Genomic DNA, 22576 nt, shown 5'->3' with positions numbered 1-22576 from the left:
TTAAGAACAAAAGCACAACTTCTATATCAGGTTTTGTATAGCCTACACTGTAAATACTTGTACATTGTGTATTTGTTTTCTACTATTGTAACATCATCTGATGGAAAATGTTTTTTTTTTATTGTCATAATAATTGATGAATGAAACACACCACTCCATACTGTAGACAGGAGACAGGTCGATGGTTTGGTTTAAATTCATTTACTTTTCGATTTTTGAAATTTAATTCAGAACTTAGTCAAAGTGAATGTCACAACCGATATTCAATCATATTTTCCCCCAATCATATTTTCCCCCTATCATCACAAATAACTTTTGCACTGATTTATGTATACTTTTAATTTTGCAACTGGCTCCATTTTCACATTTCAAGTTCAACCTTAAAGTAACTGTCCAGTGAAAATCTCACTTTTAAATGTCCATATTCTGTTGATGACTCATCCTACACTCGTATGTGGCCAAAGCATGAATTGGAGGAAAAAAAACACTTCAAAAACCCCACCTCAAACTTGTATCTCAAACAGACCGATTAAAAAATGCTATTTCCTCATAGAGAATGATGTCATCCTGCATCATTGGCTGAGCTGGCCAATCAGCGGTTTACTCGCGTGAATATTTTTAATGATCGGTATACACCCACACCATTCTGTTGTTAAGATACCATTCCAACACAGAAAAGCTGCTTTTTAACATGCTTTTTGTAATTTAAGTATTTCATTCATATTGTAATTATAGGTCATATTTCATTGAAATCTGGACAGTTACTTTAAATAGCAAGGAGGATATTCACAAAAAAACAAACCACCATTGTAAATGTACCACCATTTTTAAAACCCAATAAAAAAAAAATGCATGGTTAATACACCGGATCAAACCATATAGACCAGGAGTGTCAAACATACGGCCCGTGAGGGGTGGTTTGAGTAAAAACAATACTTTTTTTTGCATATTTTTATTTTTTTTAGTTGGGGGGGGGGACTCAATACACAAAAATGACTAAAACCAAGTCGAAACTGTGTATAAATGATAATGGACCTCCATTCATACAGTTTCTTGACTGTGTCCAACTCGCTAATAATCACCAAAATGAAAGGTGGACAATCGGGCAGCATCGAAGTCCCAAAACGATAGATAGACCATTTTTTTGGGGGGGGGTGCAAATTTTGACAGCAAGGAAATGTAACTAATTTTCAGTGCGGCCCTCCGGACCTTGTTGAAGACCGCGTTTGACACCTCTGATATAGACTACTGTATGGGTTTCGTAGGGGCAGCCTAGGGATCATTTGATCTATTTTGGGAATACGTAGATGGTGAATTTACAGGTGTTGGTACGTTTTGTGAATGATCCCCAAATTACAGTGATTTTTATACACCGTGGTTGTGTTTATTAGGGCACAAAATGGAACATATTTTAAAAACTTTTTACAATGGAGAACGGTAGTCCCTCCCTGTTTGTCAGTTTTCTTCCATTTGGGGCCCAATGAACACTGCTCTGTTACTGGTAAATAGATAACAAGCTTTTTAAAAACTGAGGTCAGGTGACTAAAGCATAGTATGTGCCATACGTGCTGGTCAAACACCTAAGGAAAAGGAAATCATTATAAAATATAAAAGGCTGATGTAATTGGTGTGCAAGTTTCCTCTAGAACCCGCTAATGTAGAACAACAGTTTGTCTTTTGTCTCTCTCTCTCTCTCTCTCTCTCTCTATATATATATATATAATGGTACGAATAATAAAATAATCAGTTAAAAAAAATCATAATAATAAAACGGTAACTTAGAAAACAAAAATATTTTCTTTTGTAAGACTTAGAACAGACTGAGAGCTGCAAACTGGACTGTCTCGAAATGCACAGAAATGGGGGGGAAAAAAATGAAAAAGGTGCAAGCGTCCGTCCATCCTTCCGTCCGCACATCCTTTGTTCATTTAACCATTATTTTTCTCTCTCGTTCACTTTCTTTCTCCAACTTTTTTTTCTTCTTCACCTTTCTGTTCTGCACAGCAGACTCAATGTTGGCTCAACCTTTCTGCAGCGTCACAGCAATATTTTCACAGCGTCACAGAAACGTTGAGAACATTCCTTTCCAGCACATCTTCTTATCCTTCAGCACATCCTGTTGTCCACAGATTAACATGTATGGATTCGACCAATTTCTTGTCTAATGGCTGAAAGAGAAGACAAAATGGAGAAAATAGTGCCTTGTTATTGTGTGTGTGCGTGTGCATGTGTTGGGTAGACAGAGGATGGGGGGATGGCATTATCACTGAACCTTTGTCTATTTCAAAAGGAATGGGGATTACTATGAATTAGTAAACAGATCAACTGCATGCCTACCATCCTCTTTGGACATACTTCATTAGGATACCTTTGTTAATTAGGATACCTTTGTTAATTAGGATATCTTTGTTTGCTGTAACCGAAACTAAATTGAACTATAGAAAGTGTATAAAAAATGAATAAGAATGACCTAAATTGGTCTGCAGGTTAATTGCACACTGAAGCAGTACGTGCCTTTTTTGAGTAACATAACCCAATGCGTTAACGCTCTGTCGCCTACCATTAATGATCTCATCTTTCACCTTCTGCAATTCACGTACAACTTCATCCAAGATTTCCTGTGGGAGTAAAAAAAAAAAAAAAAACGTTTTACATGTTCTGTTTCTTCCACAATACTTTTCTTCCATGAACAATTGAAGAACAGTTTTGAAATAAGCTTCATACCTGCTTCATCCTGTCAAAGTCTAGGTCTCCCTCACTAGTGCTGCCCACTGGTCGCACCCTGCAAAACCACATAACAAACAGGGACGATTTGAAATGATCGATAAATAGACATTTGTTAGAACTTTCAGAGTAAATTACCCAAAATATACAGTACATAAAGTATATATTTTTTATATATAAAATATACAGTACATAGAGTATGTTTTTTTATATATAAAATTTACAGTACATAAAGTATATATATTTTTTATATCTAAAATATACAGTAGATAGTTATGTTTTCTCCAGCTAATGACAGTGACATCAACCTTCATGATTGATTATTAGATGGACAGTATCTTATCTATATTACATGGTTGGGTTCACAATGTTAGGCAGCCATCCATTCACTGTTTACTACTGCCACAAGCTTCCTCGATGCAATAAGCAACCAGTCCCACGGTTTCTGTGTTCCCCTGATTAGGCTGATGATACAGTGAAATATATCTATGGGGTGTGCTTTATCTCTGTATTTAACTATGTCCATGATTCATTTGCCAAGCCTTTATCTTCCCACCAAATGGCCATTGCCATTTCTGGTTTCCCACCCAAAAGAGCACCTTTTGGGTAGTGTAATTTGGTGAAGGAAAAACTATTTATTTTACATTTTAACATTATGTCATAAAGAGCACATGGTCAACTTCATAAAAACAAGTTTTCCCATCTCAAAGTAAAAAATAAATAAATAATGACTATAGCAAGTGCCAATTAAAGTAACAGGATTGAATATTTCTTATATCATCCATATATCCCCTTTTTTGACAGGGGGAATGGAAGCTTGTGTGCAACAGGGAAGGGTAATTGAACGCAAGCTTCACCCTAAACAAAATGATTTGTTTAGGTAAACATTTCTAGCCTGTCTATCTATGGGTTATGCTCGACCCACTCAGTTTTCCACCAGAAAATGTCCAAAAAGAGTAGAAGCAGCTCACTTGCTTTTACATTACGATTTCACCATTAGGAATTCATTTAATATAACAGGCTTTTAAAATGCAATATTGGTGCACAATTTCTACTTTAAACGTCAAAAGGGCTTGTGGAACGACCCAGCTGGTAGTTGAATACAATCATCAATGACAACAGGGTAGATAAGCCAAACAGCCATGACTTTACTTCTAGAAATATTATATTTCCTCATCGCAGAGAACAGAATGCTTTAACTATGATATGTGATATGAACCTCTCAATATATCCCCAATATTTAATAGTCGTGTTAGCCTGGTCCCAGATCAGTTTGTGCTTTTTAGCAAACAACTGCTATAGTAGTTGGCTAAACTACACAAACTGATCCAGAACCAAGTTAAACAGTTAACATACCTCAGAAGAGTTAAAAAAAAATAAAAAAAAATAAATATATATATATATATATATATATATATATATGTATGTATATATGTATGTATATATATATATATATATATATATATATATATATATATATATATATATATATATATATGTATATATATATATGTATGTATATATATATATCCCATATACCCCTTACATCCCTTCTCATTGTGCCACTAATGGCCAGGTTTCAATCCAGACAGTGAGAGAATCAAGGCCTTAAAGGTCATTTTAAATTGAGCAGACATTTGAATTGTTTACTTTGAATGCGATCTCCGTGACAACTGCAACAACCGAAAAGGGGCAATCGGATTGAATCCAGGCCTAGATCTTTAAAAACAATGTGTTTTTTTTAAGTTTGGGAGCATCTAGGAAGAGTAGCTAATGGGGATCCATAATAAATACAAATAAATACAAAAACAGATGATGTTCACCTTGATACCAGTGAGGCCTTGTCTACAGAGTTGGCTCGGTCCCATGGATTCTTCCCTGCATCTAGAGAGAAAATGATAGAGAAAAAGCAAGACAGAGCATCACAATTATAAGAGACTCACTTTATAAAGCACCCTGGCTCAATGCAACTAATAACAAAGATAATGGTCAGAAAAATGTGGAGGCAAGAGTGTGTTTACCTGTGGAGTTCTGCCCTGGCTTGGGATCCTCCTGTAATGGAAAATCAAAATGGATGATCTGTGTGTGTGTGTGTGTGTGCAATCATCTTTAGATTGATTGAATGCAATTATTGTAGCTGGATAGACCCACCCAGTTGAACTTTATAATTTATATTTTTCATTACCTCTTCAGGTTTCTCTGAGGCTTTCCGTCTGCAGGAAAAGCAAATTCAGGCAATTAGAGATGATACAAAGCTAATGGAGAAGACAACTCCAGTCATGTTGCAAATCACTAGTAGTATTTCACAGGCTACTAGCCTATCACATCAAGTAATACCTTCTTTGTGATAATCTTCAATTAAAATCCTCAACTCCAGAATATTATTTATCAAAATGATACACAGGTCTTGTGCTTTTTCAGTTCAATTAAATTAGATTTCATCGTTCTTTCACACACAGTTGTGTTCCTCTCACCTGCGTGCTAGAAGGGCGTTCATTTCCTGCATTAGCCCCTCCCCTCCACCACCACTACCTCCACTGGAGCGGTTGCCATCGTTCTTGGCTACACCTGTTCCTGGCGGACTGTTCTCATCCTGAGGACACAACAATGGCCACCATATAAGTTCCATCTTTATAGAAGCCAACCAACAGGTAATGTATATATGTAATGGTTTGAATGTCCAAGCAGTTTCGACATAGATATGAGTGGTCTTGTTCAGTGGGGTACACCATAGCAAAACATTTGAAAATGTATTGGAAAGGGAAACAAAAATGAATGTTTCTTATTGGACATGTTCAGGTAGTACCTCCCTGTTTCAAAATGTTTTATTTCTACTCACCACCATCCGAGTCTAAGCTGAGATACTAACCCTTGCAACTTTGCGGAGTTTTGCTCCAGCCAGGGCAGCAGCCAGTCCTGAGAGTGGCTGCGCCAGCTCATTCCCTGCCCCCTCTAAATGAGGCCCTCCGTGCCCTCCACCAACCGGTAGTGGGGGGGGCATGGGCGGTGGCACTGTGGCCGGAGGCGGGGGGCCCGGTGGAGGAGGGGGGGCCATAGGTGCCATAGGGGCAGGGGGGGCCACCGGTGGGGCCACAGCGAGCATGGCGGGGAGAGAAACCGGACCTGGGAAGAAACCAATAGACAGCATAGGTTCAGACTCCTCCTTGGCTAACACTGCTGGCAAGCTCTTCCTGGATAAATAGTCCTCAGATAAGAGCCATTGGATTTAAAGTGAATCAAAAAGCAAAAGTACAGTAGCAGTTAGGGGGACTGTTATTGTAGCAGATGGCTGAATATGGGGACTGTTATTGTAGCAGATGGCTGAATATGGGGACTGTTATTGTAGCAGATGGCTGAATGTGGGGACTGTTATTGTAGCAGATGGCTGAATGTGGGGACTGTTATTGTAGCAGATGGCTGAATGTGGGGACTGTTATTGTAGCAGATGGCTGAATGTGGGGACTGTTATTGTAGCAGATGGCTGAATATGGGGACTGTTATTGTAGCAGATGGCTGAATATGGGGACTGTTATTGTAGCAGATGGCTGAATATGGGGACTGTTATTGTAGCAGATGGCTGAATATGGGGACTGTTATTGTAGCAGATGGCTGAATATGGGGACTGTTATTGTAGCAGATGGCTGAATATGGGGACTGTTATTGTAGCAGATGGCTGAATGTGGGGACTGTTATTGTAGCAGATGGCTGAATGTGGGGACTGTTATTGTAGCAGATGGCTGAATGTGGGGACTGTTATTGTAGCAGATGGCTGAATGTGGGGACTGTTATTGTAGCAGATGGCTGAATATGGGGACTGTTATTGTAGCAGATGGCTGAATATGGGGACTGTTATTGTAGCAGATGGCTGAATATGGGGACTGTTATTGTAGCAGATGGCTGAATATGGGGACTGTTATTGGATTCATAATAGGTATATACTTCCATCCACATAAGCCAGTGGAGTCCCCCCATTGTTGTCCAAGTGCCTTGCTCTTTGAGCTCTACATGTACTTACTGCAGGTTGCCGTGGCAGCCTGAGAGACGGGAGAGGGTGTCTGCTTGGGTGAGCCCCACTCTGATGGGGCTGGGGTGTATGAGGGGGGAGAGAATTGGGCTGCTGGTGGTGGTGGTGGCGCGGCCTGGGACATCTGTTGCTGGGGGTGGAATGAGGAGGGGTACTGGGGTTGGTTGGAGGAGACGGGGACGTGGCCCTGCGCAGACTGACCAATCAGAGGGGGCAAGGAGGTAGCCTCACAGTAACCTAGCTGCTGCTGTTGCTGCTGAGCGAGGTTATAATAGTCCTCTGATTGGCCATTGGCGTGGGGGAGGTGGGGCGGGATATGGGGTTGGCTGGCCTGGTCCAGGGGGTGGGGCTTGACCCGGCTGTGGCGGGGCGGCAGAGGGAGGGCCACTGGGAGGACAGGCTGGGGTACGGGAGGCATGTGCACGGGGCCGTATATGTGGGTGTGGGAGGTGGACCAGGTGCCGTGTTTGGGGAGCAGCACAGGGTCCTGCTGGGGGTCACCCTGGTGGAGGGACTTGGTGTGGTGGAGAGCCCGCGCCGTGGGGGGAGAGAGGGGGATCTGGCGCACCTGCCGGGTCAGGGCCGTGGGCAACCCTGGCTGCACGGGGGAGAAGGCCGAGACCAGGGAAGTGGAGAGCTGGGAGAGCTGGGAGGAGTTGTCGCCAGCCCGTCCGCCTGCCACCTCTCTCTCGTGGGAGGAGGAAGAGGAAGAGGAGGAAGGGGAGGAGTTGGAGGCCACTCGGGCATAGGAGGGCGGCAGTGTGGCGGCCCGATAGTGTCTATACTCAAAAGGGGTGTTGGAGGGGTGAGAGAGAGGGGAGGACACCTTATATTGGAGGGTGGAAACAACTATAACACACCACAGAGGAGGGGGGACACCACAGAGGAGGGGGGGAGACCACAGAGGAGGGGGGGACACCACAGAGGAGGGGGGGAGACACCACAGAGGAGGGGGGAGACCACAGAGGAGGGGGGGACACCACAGAGGAGGGGGGAGACCACAGAGGAGGGGGGACACCACAGAGGAGGGGGGAGACACCACAGAGGAGGGGGGACACCACAGAGGAGGGGGACACCACAGAGGAGGGGGGACACCACAGAGGAGGGGGGAGACCACAGAGGAGGGGAGACACCACAGAGGAGGGGGGACACCACAGAGGAGGGGGACACCACAGAGGAGGGGGGAGACACCACAGAGGAGGGGGGAGACACCACAGAGGAGGGGGGAGACACCACAGAGGAGGGGGGAGACACCACAGAGGAGGGGGGGACACCACAGAGGAGGGGGGGAGACACCACAGAGGAGGGAAGGGGACACCACAGAGGAGGGAAGGGGACACCACAGAGGAGGGGGGGACAAAACAGAGGAGAGGGGAGGGGACAGAGGTGGGGGGGACACCACAGAGGAGGGGGGGACACCACAGACAAGGAAGGGGGGACACCACAGAGGAGGAGGTGGGGACACGACAGAGGAGGAGGGGGGGACACCACAGAGGAGGAGGGGGGACACCACAGAGGAGGAGGGGGGACACCACAGAGGAGGAGAAGGGGACACCACAGAGGAGGAGGGGGGGACACCACAGAGGGGGGGACACCACAGAGGAGGAGAAGGGGACACCACAGAGGAGGAGGGGGGGACACCACAGAGGGGGGGACACCACAGAGGAGGAGGGGGGACACCACAGAGGAGGAGGGGGGGACACCACAGAGGAGGAGGGGGGGACACCACAGAGGAGGAGGGGGGACACCACAGAGGAGGAGGTGGGGACACCACAGAGGAGGGGGGGACACAACACACACAAAAAGAGAGAGAGAGAGAATAATGAGAAACCAAGAAAAAATGATAAATCAGAAACTGAGAACAAAGATGATAAATCAGAAACTGAGAACAAAGATGATAAATCAGAAACTGAGAACAAAATCACAGAGAAGAAAAAGAAGCTGAACGCAACATGACCAAACTCTCAGGAAAGCAGCATGTCCCATTGTCACCCAGCTGCTGGTAGCAGGCTTGCAGAATGAGTGTCTCTATGGCGCTGGGGAATGTTTGTATATGGATAAGCATGAGTAAACGGAGGGGAGGAGAGAAGGGGATTCAACACAAACACAGATGTGTCCGAGCTAGCGCTTTAGCTATGGTTGTAGTCATTAGGGCAAACTGTAGCAAAACGTTTTGCAACCGAAAACAATAATGAGCGTATCTTATTGGCCAAGTTCAGGTAGTCCCTCCTTGTTTCAGTCAGTTTTCTTCCATTTGGTGCCTAATGAACACAACCAACATGCGCTACACTGGGCTCTTTGGTTACCATGATTGCCATGCTATCCCCATGGAGAGAATAGCATCCTGAGACGTTATCTTTGAGATGGTGTATTGACATGGACGAAACGTATTGTGGCTTGTGTGTTGACAGACCCGGCATTGTCTTGACAGTAGTAGTAGTGTCTGTCCACAGTACGTCTGCAGGCCTTACCTGAGCCAGATGTCCGTCGCTCCCTCTCTTTGTGGGCCACTCCCTGCATCTGATGTGGCTCCATCATTTGCCTGCAGATACACAGAGGCCACAGACATGTTATAGCCTCTCCCTGTAGCCTCTCCCTATAGCCTCTGCCTGTAGCCTCTCCCTATATCCTCTGCCTGTAGCCTCTCCCTGTAGCCTCTCCCTGTAGCCTCTCCCTATAGCCTCTCCCTATAGCCTCTCCCTATAGCCTCTCCCTGTAGCCTCTCCCTGTAGCCTCTCCCTGTAGCCTCTCTCTGTAGCCTCTCCCTGTAGCCTCTCTCTATATTCTCTCCCTGTAGCCTCTCTCTATATTCTCTCCCTGTAGCCTCTCCCTGTAGCCTCTCCCTATAGCCTCTCCCTATAGCCTCTCCCTGTAGCCTCTCTCTGTAGCCTCTCCCTGTAGCCTCTCTCTATAGCCTCTCCCTGTAGCCTCTCCCTGTAGCCTCTCCCTATAGCCTCTCCCTGTAGCCTCTCCCTGTAGCCTCTGCCTGTAGCCTCTCCCTGTAGCCTCTCCCTATAACCTCTCCCTGTAGTCTCTCCCTGTAGCCTTTCGCTATAACCTCTCCCTGTAGCCTCTGCCTGTAGCCTCTGCCTGTAGCCTCTCCCTGTAGCCTCTCCCTGTAGCCTCTGCCTGTAGCCTCTCCCTGTAGCCTCTGCCTGTAGCCTCTCCCTATAGCCTCTCCCTGTAGCCTTTCTCTATAACCTCTCCCTGTAGCCTTTCTCTATAACCTCTCCCTGTAGCCTCTCCCTGTAGCCTTTCGCTATAACCTCTCCCTGTAGCCTCTGCCTGTAGCCTCTCCCTGTAGCCTCTCCCTATAACCTCTCCCTGTAGCCTCTCCCTGTAGCCTCTCTCTGTAGCCTCTCCCTGTAGCCAGACTTTCAATCTGTGCCCATTTCATACATTTCTGATTGACATTTCCTCTAATTTTCTACTGCTTGAGTACCGGCACCAATTATTTAAAAAAAGGTCCCAAAGCAAGATCCAAGAGGCGGCAGGTAGCCTAGTGGATAGAGCATTGGGCCAGGAACTGAAAGGTTGCAAGATCGAATACCCGAGCTGACAAGGTAAAAATCTGTCATTCTGTCCCTGAACAAGGCAGTTAACCCACTGTTCCACAGTAGGCCATCATTGTAAATAAGAATTTGTTCATAACTGACTTGCCTAGTTAAATAAATAAAAAAAAATAAAAAAAGAATTGTTAGCCAGGTAACATACTTCATTGTTCAGAAATAAATTCAAATGTTTTAGGAATATATTTCTACAATGGACATGGATTGATTTAAATTATTTCAACAAACAACCAATATTCAAGTCTAGGTTCATTAATGAGCCAGAAACTATTTGTTTATTTCTGAATGTTTATCAAAGTTATCTGGCTAACTCATTGATCCTGCTTTGTAGTATACTGCTCTGGTGTGGTTAAATTAAAGTCAGCACCAGCACCATCAGTTTTTTACATTCATCCTCAAGCTGCTTGACTGTACAGGAGTCTAGTACCTCAAGCTGCTTGACTGTACAGGAGTCTAGTACCTCAAGCTGCTTGACTGTACAGGAGTCTAGTACCTCAAGCTGCTTGACTGTACAGGAGTCTAGTACCTCAAGCTGCTTGACTGTACAGGAGTTTAGTACCTCAAGCTGCTTGACTGTACAGGAGTCTAGTACCTCAAGCTGCTTGACTGTACAGGAGTCTAGTACCTCAAGCTGCTTGACTGTACAGGAGTCTAGTACCTCAAGCTGCTTGACTGTACAGGAGTCTAGTACCTCAAGCTGCTTGACTGTACAGGAGTCTAGTACCTCAAGCTGCTTGACTGTACAGGAGTCTAGTACCTCAAGCTGCTTGACTGTACAGGAGTCTAGTACCTCAAGCTGCTTGACTGTACAGGAGTCTAGTACCTCAAGCTGCTTGACTGTACAGGAGTCTAGTACCTCAAGCTGCTTGACTGTACAGGAGTCTAGTACCTCAAGCTGCTTGACTGTACAGGAGTCTAGTACCTCAAGCTGCTTGACTGTACAGGAGTCTGTACCCGCTGCGACGCGGGTGCCCAAGCTGCTTGACTGTACAGGAGTCTAGTACCTCAAGCTGCTTGACTGTACAGGAGTCTAGTACCTCAAGCTGCTTGACTGTACAGGAGTCTAGTACCTCAAGCTGCTTGACTGTACAGGAGTCTAGTACCTCAAGCTGCTTGACTGTACAGGAGTCTAGTACATCAAGCTGCTTGACTGTACAGGAGTCTAGTACCTCAAGCTGCTTGACTAGTACCTCTTTCCACCACTAGAGTGGACTAAGAACACAGCACGAGCCACTGGATATGTGGTAGACCTGATGTGGTAGGGCATATGTGGTCAGGGCTACGTGGTAGAGGCTATGTGGTAAGGGCTATGTTGTAGGGGATATGTGGTGGAGGATATGTGGTAGGCCTGATGTGGGAGGGGGTATGTGGGAGGGGGAATGTGGGAGGGGTTCTGTGGGAGGGGATATGTGGTAGGGGATATGTGGGAGGGATTATTATGTGGTAGGTGTTATGTGAGAGGGGTTATGTGGGAGGGGATATGTAGGAGGGGATATGTGGGAGGGGTATGTGGGAGGGATTATTATGTGGTAGGTGTTATGTGAGAGGGGTTATGTGGGTGGGGATATGTAGGAGGGGATATGTGGTAGGGGATATGTGGTAGGCCTGATGTGGTCGGGGATATGTGGTAGGCCTGATGTGGTAGGGGTTATGTGGTAGGGGATATGTAGGAGGGGGTATGTGGGAGGGTATTTGTGGTAGGCCTGATGTGGTAGGCCTGATGTGGTAGGGGTTATGTGGGAGGGTATATGTAAGAGGGGATATGTGGTAGGGGCTATGTGGTAGGCCTGATGTGGTAGGGGTTATGTGGTAGGCCGGATGTGTTTTGTACCCTCAAACAAACTACTTTCGGACAAATGAAGTAAGAAAACACGTTCGATTATGGAATTCTAGCAAGTTTTACCAGACTTGAAGTCACTGGATTGAGATGCTTCGGATGCTCTTTTACAAACCAGTTCTTTATCGATGTCTTAGTTCTACTGTGTGTTCTACTGTACACTGAGCTTGATTTGGTGTCTTTCTGAAGGTCGGAGGTTCTTACCTCCTCTGTACATCGGGGTCTTCTGAGGAGGGCCCATTTTGGCGTTGGACAGCAGGGCCTGTGGTGGGGAAAAGAAACAGGGGAATATTTCTAGCTAAGTATGAAAGGACCTACAGTTGAAGTCCGAAGTTTACATACACCTTAGCCAAATACATTTAAACTCAGTTTTTCACAATTCCTGACATTTAATCCTAGTAAAAATTCCCTGTCTTAGGTCAGTTAGGATCACCACTTTATTTTAAGAATGTGAAATGTCAGAATAATAGTTGAGAGAAGGATTTATTTCAGCTTTTATTTCTTTCATCACATTCCCAGTGGGTCAGAAGATTACATACACTCAATTAGTATTTAGTAGCATTGCCTTTAAATTGTTTAATTTGGGTCAAACGTTTCAGATAGCCTTCCACAAGCTTCCCACAATAAGTTGGGTACTAAGCTTGAGGTACTAGACTCCTGACAGAGCTGGTGTAACTGAGTCAGGTTTGTAGGCCTCCACGCTCGCACACACCTTTTCAGTTCTGCCCACAAATGTTCTATAGGATTGAGGTCAGGGCTTTGTGATGGCCACTCCAATACCTTGACTTTGTTGTCCTTAAGCCATTTTGCCACAACTTTGGAAGTATGCTTGGGGTCATTGTCCATTTGGAAGACCCATTTGTGACCAAGCTTTGACTTCCTGACTGATGTCTTGAGATGTTGCTTCAATATATCCACATCATTTTCCTGCCTCATGTTGCCATCTATTTTGTGAAGTGCACCAGTCCCTCCTGCAGCAAAGCACCCCCACAACATGATGCTGCCACGCCCATTCTTCACGGTTGGTATGGTGTTCTTTGGCTTGCAAGTGTCCCTCTTTTTCCTCCAAACATAACGATGGTCATTATGGCCAAACAGTTATATTTTTGTTTCATCAGACCAGAGGACATTTCTCCAAAAAGTACAATCTTTGTCCCCATGTGCAGTTGCAAACCGTAGTCTGGCTTTTTTATGTCGGTTTTGGAGCAGTGGCTTCTTCCTTGCTGAGCGGCCTTTCCGGTTATGTCGATATAGGACTTGTTTTACTGTGGATATAGATACTTTTGTACCTGTTTCCTCCAGCATCTTCACAAGGTCCTTTGCTGTTGTACTGGGATTGATTTGCACTTTTCGCACCTAAGCACGTTCATCTCTAGGAGACAGAACGCGTCTCCTTCCTGAGCGGTATGACAGCTGCGTGGTCCCATGGTGTTTATACTTGCGTACTATTGTTTGTACAGATGAACATGGTACCTTCAGGTGTTTGGAAATTGCTCCCAAGGATGAACCAGACTTGTGGAGGTCTACAATTTTTTTTCTGAGGTCTTGGCTGATTTCTTTTGATTTTCCCATGATGTCAAGCAAAGAGGCACTGAGTTGGAAGGTAGGCCTTGAAACACATCCACAGGTACACCTCCAATTGACTCAAATGATGTCAATTAGCCTATCAGAAGCTTCTAAAGCCATGAAATAATTTTCTGGAATTTTCCAAGCTGTTTAAAGGCACGGTCAACTTAGTGTTTGTAAACTTCTGACTCACTGGAATTGTGATTCATTCAATTATATGTGAAATAATCTGTCTGTAAACAATTGTTGGAAAAATGACTTGTGCACAAAGTATTTGTCCTAATCGACTTGCCAAAACGATAGTTTGTTAACAAGAAATTTGTGGAGTGGTTGAAATACAAGTTTTAATGACTCCAACCTAAGTGTATGTAAACTTCCGAATTCAACTGTATATCTTTGGTGTTGGAATAGTTTTTTTTACATGCCACACCCTCCCCTGTAGTAGTAGAGGTACATTCAACATGATAAATATGACTGAGGTTACATACAGTATAACAATACCAGTGGCCTCTGTAATTATTGGGACAGTGAAGCATTTTTTCTTATTTTGGCTCTATACTCCAAAAGTTTGGATTTTAAATCAAACAATGACTATGAGGTTAAAGTATTTTCATCCATATAGGGTGAACCATTTAGAAATGACACCATTTTTTTGTACATAATCTCACGATTTTGGGGGGGTCAAAAGTATTGGGACAAATTCACTTGTACAGTATGTGTATTAAAGTAGTAAAAAGATTAGTATCCATATTCATAGCACGCAACAACTACATTAAGCTTGTGACTACACATTTGTTGGATGAATTTGCTGTTGTTACATTATTGTAGAAGTGTTTAGAAGCATATTCTATTCTTATTTACCATAAAAGTGACACAATACATTATTAACCATTCATTTCTATTGGGCACAAAATAATCTGAAACACAACCAAAACAAACAGCAAATGCTTCAACAAATTTGTAGTCACAAGCTTGATGTTGTCATTGTGTACTATGAATATGGGAGCAAATACTTAACTTTTTACTACTTTAATACACATATAAGTGAATTTGTCCCAATACTTTTGGTCTCATAAAATGGAAAATAAAAATGCCTTAATTTCTAAATGGTGTACCCAATATGGATTGAAATACCCTCAGATTCTCCTGAGCTACACACTCGATTAGCATGTCTTGTTTGTTTACATTCAGATTTTAGCGTTAGCATGGTGTTTGTAGCATTAGCACTAGACATTAGCATGGTGTTTGTAGCATTAGCACTAGACATTAGCATGGTGTTTGTAGCATTAGCACTAGACATTAGTATGGTGTTTATAGGATTAGCACTAGACATTTGCATGGTGTTTATAGAATTAGCACTAGACATTAGCATGGTGTTTATAGGATTAGCACTAAACATTAGCATGGTGTTTATAGCATTAGCACTAGACATTAGCATGGTGTTTATAGGATTAGCACTAGACATTAGCATGGTGTTTATAGGATTAGCACTAGACATTAGCATGGTGTTTATAGCATTAGCGCTAGATATTAGCATGGTGTTTATAGCATTAGTACTAGACAATAGCATGGTATTTATAGCATTAGAACTAGACATTAGCATGGTGTTTATAGGATTAGCACTTGACATTAGCATGGTGTTTATAGGATTAGCACTAGACATTAGCATGGTGTTTATAGCATTAGCGCTAGATATTAGCATGGTGTTTATAGCATTAGCACTAGACATTAGCATGGTGTTTATAGCATTAGAACTAGACATTAGCATGGTGTTTATAGGATTAGCACTAGACATTAGCATGGTGTTTATAGGATTAGCACTAGACATTAGCATGGTGTTTTATAGGATTAGCAATATACTGTAATGAAATAGCAGGGAGCAGGTCTCGAACCCTTGACCTTCAAGCCCGAAGTCCAGCGCGCTATCGACTGTGCCGCAAAAGCATGCTCGAGCGGCAGAGTCGATTTCCGCGCTTATAAACCCAGGGTCGTTACACCACTCCCTCCTTTCAAAGAGCGCGTCCTCGCGCTAGCTTGCGACTCAACGTCTTACAGGAACGCGCTCACCGGCCAAGCTCACGCACTGTCGTGGATGCAAGGTCCGATCACTTCCGACACCAATGTAATGAAACAGCAGGGAGCAGGTCTCGAACCCTCGACCTTCAAGCCCGAAGTCCGGCGCGCTATCGACTGTGCCGCAAAAGCATGTTCAAACGGCAGAGTCGATTTCCGCGCTTATAAACCCAGGGTCGTTACAATACATTAGCACATCGTGCTTGTTTACATTGGACATGGTGTCTCGTTGTCTCTCAGCTTACTTCATTAGGAAGTACTTTACAAACATATGCCTGGTTCGGAACATGCCCAGGCATAAATAGTAGCGAGACTTTCTGAGACCGTCTTCCCATGTGTGGAGTTGAGTGGATGCGGGGTAGCCTGGTCCCAGATCTGTTTGTACTGTCTTGTCAACTCCTTTGTGGTCACTGGCATGATGACCACATTTGGCTATCCAGCACAAGCAGATCTGGGACCAGGCTATGCGGGCTGGGAACCACACCAGGCATCACATTAGGTGCTACGCCTCCGCCTAGTGAGACACACTGTGTTTTTTCCTACAGCATGATTGATGCAAACCACAGGTATTTCCACAGGAAACCTCAACAAAACAGTCCCAGCAGGACTGCAGACCAGAATAGACCTGACCTCCCCTCCCCTCCTTCCCACATCTGTGTACAGCTCATACAGTGCATTTTGCGTTCAACACAACATATGCATGAACCCAGCCAATCCTTGATCGCCAATCCCAAACCAGATTCAAGGACAAACATGATTGGATGGAATGTAATATTCTTCATTTCCATTGGATCAACGTCTAACTTCACAAGTCTTTGTCAAGAGATATTCAACACCAGGATCAACAAATTAACTACATAGAGACAAGAAACCCCCAACCCAGCATAGAGACAATGGGCCGGTGCAGAAACCCCCAACCCAGCATAGAGACAATCACCCGGTGCAGAAAGCACCAACCCAGCATAGAGACAATCACCCGGTGCAGAAACCCCCAACCCAGCATAGAGACAATCACCCGGTGCAGAAAGCACCAACCCAGCATAGAGACAATCACCCGGTGCAGAAACCCCCAACCCAGCATAGAGACAATCACCCGGTGCAGAAACCCCCAACCCAGCATAGAGACAATCACCCGGTGCAGAAAGCACCAACCCAGCATAGAGACAATCACCTGGTGCAGAAACCCCCAACCCAGCATAGAGACAATCACCCGGTGCAGAAACCCCCAACCCAGCATAGAGACAATCACCCGGTGCAGAAACCCCCAACCCAGCATAGAGACAATCACCCGGTGCAGAAACCCCCAACCCAGCATAGAGACAATCACCTGGTGCAGAAACCCCCAACCCAGCATAGAGACAATCACCCGGTGCAGAAAGCACCAACCCAGCATAGAGACAATCACCTGGTGCAGAAAGCACCAACCCAGCATAGAGACAATCACCCGGTGCAGAAAGCACCAACCCAGCATAGAGACAATCACCCGGTGCAGAAACCCCCAACCCAGCATAGAGACAATCACCCGGTGCAGAAACCCCCAACCCAGCATAGAGACAATCACCCGGTGCAGAAACCCCCAACCCAGCATAGAGACAATCACCCGGTGCAGAAACCCCTAACCCAGCATAGAGACAATCACCCGGTGCAGAAAGCACCAACCCAGCATAGAGACAATCACCCGGTGCAGAAACCCCCAACCCAGCATAGAGACAATCACCCGGTGCAGAAACCCCCAACCCAGCATAGAGACAATCACCCGGTGCAGAAACCCCCAACCCAGCATAGAGACAATCACCCGGTGAAGAAACCCCCAACCCAGCATAGAGACAATCACCCGGTGCAGAAACCACTAACCCAGCATAGAGACAATCACCCGGTGCAGAAACCACTAACTCAGCAGACAGAACTGTCATTATGACATCATGGTGAGGTATACTAGATGTTTTTTAATGTATTTTTTACTGACCACATAACAACCAAAATATGTCTTTACTTGATGTCTTTATGACGTACCTTGACGTCACTGGGTTGCTGCATAGAGGTGTGTGTGTGAAGGGGTGACTGTGAGACATGCTCTACTTCCCCAGCTAACTGAGGAGGAGAGGCTATTCTGAGAGAGGCCTGTTATAAAATGGGAGATCACTTACTGCATATCAGGAATACCAACCAATAAACCCTTGACGCCCCTTTGCAACACTAGACCGCCGTTGGGTGTAATTTCCGCTGGGTGTGTTCGGCATGAGGGACACGTGGACCATCTTTATATGGATACTGCTTACCCAGTGAGCACAAGGCATTGAAAATACATCTTTTCAATATCTTTACAACCTAAAAGACATCTTTTCATTGTCTTTTGCTCATAGGGTAACGAGTTCTGCCTCTGAAACAGAGAGGATTCCTCTATCCTACCATATCCAACCATCTGAAGGTGTCTAATTTTGTTTTTGTTTTCGGCTTTCGGGTTGACATTACTGACATCATAATGAATTCACCTCATTCTCAATGAGCAACTAAGGCGAGGATGTTGGCTGAGTTGTTTTGGAGTAAAGTACTGCGGTTTTGGAATAAAGTGCTGTAAACGCTTTCTAAAACAAGATTCTTTCCCAACCTCGAACCGTTTCATGTTTCATCTCCAAAAGTCATCATCTCATGAAGGGGAAATATTTTAATATTCTATCATCAAACAGAGCCAACCATGCCCACCACATTTCTGCCCCCTGTTTTTGAACACAGTATATGAATATAAATCATGTCCTACTACTGCTGCAATGTATGTACTAGTGCTTTATTAATACACAGCCTAGCAGGAGTTATTCAGTTTGTGTGTGTGTGTGTGTGTGTGTGTGTGTGTGTGTGTGTGTGTGTGTGTGTGTGTGTGTGTGTGTGTGTGTGTGGGATTTTTTGTATGTTTGTGTGTGATTTTGTGTGTGTGTGTGTGTGTGTGATTTTGTGTATTTTTGTGTGTGTGTGTGATTGTGAGTGTGTGATTTTGTGTGTAATTGTGTGTGTGTGATTGTGATTTTGTGTCTGTGTGTGTTTTGTCTCCTCTCCTTGGTTCTCTCAGCCTGCAACTCTCTGATAGAAGATGACTTGGGATGCCTTGTTTTCATTCTTCTTGACACTCCTCTAAACTTCTTAGCAGCTGATGGTTATCTGTACGGCTCCTCTAAACTCCCCTTCTTAGCAGCTGATGGTTATCTGTACGGCTCCTCTAAACTCCCCTTCTTAGCAGCTGATGGTTATCTGTACGGCTCCTCTAAACTCCCCTTCTTAGCAGCTGATGGTTATCTGCACGGCTATGCAATTCATTTGAGCACATATCCAGATGAGGCGTAAAGATGAATACCAGTAGTGGTGCACAGAGCTACAGCACAGAGCTACAGCACAGAGCTACAGCACAGAGCCTACAGCTCAGAGCTACAGCACAGAGCTACAGCACAGAGCTACAGCCAGCAGCAGCTACAGCTCAGAGCTACAGCACAGAGCTACAGCACAGAGCTACAGCACAGAGCTACAGCTCAGAGCTACAGCACAGAGCTACAGCACAGAGCTACAGGACAGAGCTACAGCACAGAGCTACAGGACAGAGCTACAGCTAATGCATAACAACAGCCAAAATACTCACCAGAATCAATTGGTGTCCATCTATGATGGTTTCTATGAGTCATTTAGTCCAACCTGATGTTGATTTTCAGTCTTATCAGGGTTTAGTTTGGAATACATGAAACTAAGAACATGTATAATATATGCCATTTGCCATCAAATGAAACCGCTGCAAAGCTAATATACAATGTAATGTTTTCTTTTGGTAGACATACCATACTTCCAGATCCAGACACAATAAAGTAACTAAACGTTAGATAGGATCTAGGTTGGTGTTGGGCTGGTAAAGTAACTAAATATTAGATTGGTGGTTGGTGTTGGGCTGGTAAAGTAACTAAACGTTAGATAGGATCTAGTTTGGTGTTGGGCTGGTAAAGTATTTCCTAATATTTTAAAGGAAACAATCAACTCTTAAAATACAACAACGTGGGCCACTCTAGTCAATACCACTTGCCAACTGCAGCCTCACAGCCTAGTGACTGCACAATTAAAGGCTTTTATATTAGTGACACCACAGCTAACACCAGTAACACTATCAAGGGTTATTATGAACACAACACAACATATCTACAGATGTTAACGGGAAGGTTGTGTACGTGCCAAATGAGTTTGGGTTAGTGCATGATGAAGCACAGAGGCCCGACATATAGGGGTCCAGGCTGTTGCCATGGTGAGGTGAGAGAAGTAGTGCCCCAGGGGAGTGCTTGGGCTTGATCATGCCTGTGCACAGAAGCCCTCAAGGAACAAAACAAGGCCTACTTTCTCTCACTCTCTAACTCAGATGGTGATTACCTAATTGCCTAATTGGGATTTCTTGAGCTAAATATGATGCTATTAAAGAGTATTTCAAACCTCAGGAGCCACAGCTTAACACCCCGTGGGGCTGTAGACCCAAAATATGAAATATAAAAGCTACTTTGACCCATTAGGGCCCCTTAAGGCCACATTTGTTTTGAATGGAAAACTTTAATTGGCAGTCAACAGAAACGCATACAGCTTAAACATCAACATAGGGATTTCCAGAACATCACTTCCCTATTTTAGCCCTACAATGAAAGAGGTGAAAGAGGTGTTGCCAAATACCACCAGCCTCACATTGTCTGCCGCAGCATCATGCAGTAAATAGCCCTGATCCAGCCCCTCCCTCTATCACCTACCCTGCATCAACTGCCATCACGGGAACAGTACTTACTGAGGGTGATCTTCGCAGAAGTGCACCTTCTGACAGTGGCTGGTGACATCTCTCGAGTAAGACTCATCGTGAGACCCTCTCTGCAGTTCTTACAGTGTCTTTAGCAAGCTATTATTGTGTGGTACTAACTATGGCTTCTAGTCAGGCAGCTGTCCAGGCTACTGGAATAGCATTAGCCACGAACCGGGTGATCCAAGATGGGACCCCAGTAGCAGGTATAAAGCAGTTGAATGCCTGCGACTGCATTCCCTGGACAGAAGAAGCACCTTGGGTTTGCGTGTGGAGCCCCATAGCTCAGCTCACCTCCAACATGGCCCCCTCTTGTTCCCCAAAAGGTTTCCCAAAAAAAGGAGAGTGCCATGTGAGATTTGGCAGTCTAAGACAGTTTGGCTCCATGGGTATTTTAGCCAGGCTGTGCACCAATAGGAAGGCTAGAGGACGGAATGGGGCCGCCACCGGACTCCCCATCCCAACAGCTTATAAGTAGCAGCAACTTGTAACAGGAGAGGCCCATGTGCTATTTCTTAAGAGTAAGGCTTCATATACAGTCTAGTTATGTCGCCATAAACTAGACTGCACTAGCCATCTCATATAACCACAGGTCTTTACATTGATGTGTGCAAGTGTCTGTCCTGGCGGTGTAATGTTAATGGTTGTAATGTTAATGGTTGTAATGTTAATGGTTGTAAGGGTTAATGGTTGTAAGGGTTAATGGTTGTAAGGGTTAATGGTTGTAATGTTAATGGTTGTAATGTTAATGGTTGTAATGTTAATGGTTGTAAGGGTTAATGGTTGTAAGGGTTAATGGTTGTAAGGGTTAATGGTTGTAAGGGTTAATGGTTGTAATGTTAATGGTTGTAATGTTAATGGTTGTAATGTTAATGGTTGTAAGGGTTAATGGTTGTAATGTTAATGGTTGTAATGTTAATGGTTGTAATGTTAATGGTTGTAAGGGTTAATGGTTGTAATGTTAATGGTTGTAATGTTAATGGTTGTAATGTTAATGGTTGTAAGGGTTAATGGTTGTAATGTTAATGGTTGTAATGTTAATGGTTGTAATGTTAATGGTTGTAAGGGTTAATGGTTGTAAGGGTTAATGGTTGTAAGGGTTAATGGTTGTAAGGGTTAATGGTTGTAAGGGTTAATGGTTGTAAGGGTTAATGGTTGTAATGTTAATGGTTGTAATGTTAATGGTTGTAAGGGTTAATGGTTGTAAGGGTTAATGGTTGTAAGGGTTAATGGTTGTAAGGGTTAATGGTTGTAAGGGTTAATGGTTGTAAGGGTTAATGGTTGTAAGGGTTAACTGTAATGGTTGTTTTGGATAGTGCCGCTTTCAGGCATACGGTATTGTCACAAGTGTCTGCAATCGGCCCTCATATATTGCCAGGCCACGTATCCAAGTCTGGCACCCTGGGCTCTAGCCTGGGTTGTGTTCAGTAGATAGTGAACAAATAAATCAGTGAAATAGGGAGGTTATATTTGAACTATTAAGAAATGCTTGTTTTTATTTTCCGTTTCATAACAATTTTAAATGTTTTGTTACAATGTGGCCTACTGAACACAACTTAGGTCACAGAGTTTATAGTCTGGCAGGGTTCTATGGTTTGTTTTCCATTCCCACACACACTGCTGAAAGCTTTCACCCAGAGCCATAGAGATACAGTATGTCTGGCCGTGTTTTCACTCTGGAGCTTGATGTCCAGTAGAGGGTGGTAGAACTCAGTGGAGATCGACCCAGCAACCAGACTGACTGGCACCTGCAGCCCTAATGTCATTGGCTGGACAAAGTGTAAACTGAACAGGTTGAGAGCGTTTCTGAAAATAGATTATTCTTGTTACAACCTAAACATGTTCAACCAAATATTATGTTAATCCAACAATCCTTAAATTATAGGGGAGGCTTGAAATTACCGGATAAAAAGATTTGCACTTCGACCGATAATTAGTAGCTGACGTGCCGAGATAAACTGCTAATTAGTATACATCAG

The 22576-nt window shown here is 44.2% G+C and overlaps 1 protein-coding gene across 6 annotated transcripts in view; it reads right to left on the bottom strand.

Annotated features, from left to right (window-relative positions):
• Positions 1-185: 185 nt before the first annotated feature.
• The window catches only part of LOC106610138 (ena/VASP-like protein), a 191613-nt gene continuing 169222 nt past the window's right edge, over positions 186-22576 (bottom strand). For 3 of the 6 annotated variants that reach the window (XM_045713445.2, XM_014209335.3, XM_014209408.3), the window contains exons 4-14: positions 12359-12416; positions 9220-9290; positions 6740-7597; positions 5594-5847; positions 5199-5317; positions 4910-4937; positions 4746-4776; positions 4548-4608; positions 2725-2782; positions 2561-2618; positions 186-2168 (exon numbers count right to left, since the gene is read on the bottom strand). In XM_045713445.2, the coding sequence (XP_045569401.1) occupies positions 2131-2168; positions 2561-2618; positions 2725-2782; positions 4548-4608; positions 4746-4776; positions 4910-4937; positions 5199-5317; positions 5594-5847; positions 6740-7597; positions 9220-9290; positions 12359-12416 (1634 nt within the window). In that variant the 3' untranslated portion in view covers positions 186-2130. Of the gene's footprint in view, positions 2169-2560; positions 2619-2724; positions 2783-4547; positions 4609-4745; positions 4777-4909; positions 4938-5198; positions 5318-5593; positions 5848-6739; positions 7598-9219; positions 9291-12358; positions 12417-20588; positions 20982-22576 lie in introns of those variants that run through there. The other 3 variants (XM_014209492.3, XM_014209570.3, XM_045713502.2) reach the window with 3 other exon arrangements.

The sequence above is a fragment of the Salmo salar genome, chromosome 01 (genome assembly GCF_965601325.2).
Source record: "Salmo salar chromosome 01, fSalSal1, whole genome shotgun sequence".
Taxonomy (NCBI): Eukaryota; Metazoa; Chordata; class Actinopteri; order Salmoniformes; family Salmonidae; genus Salmo; species Salmo salar.
This window is presented reverse-complemented; position numbering and strand designations above follow the sequence as displayed.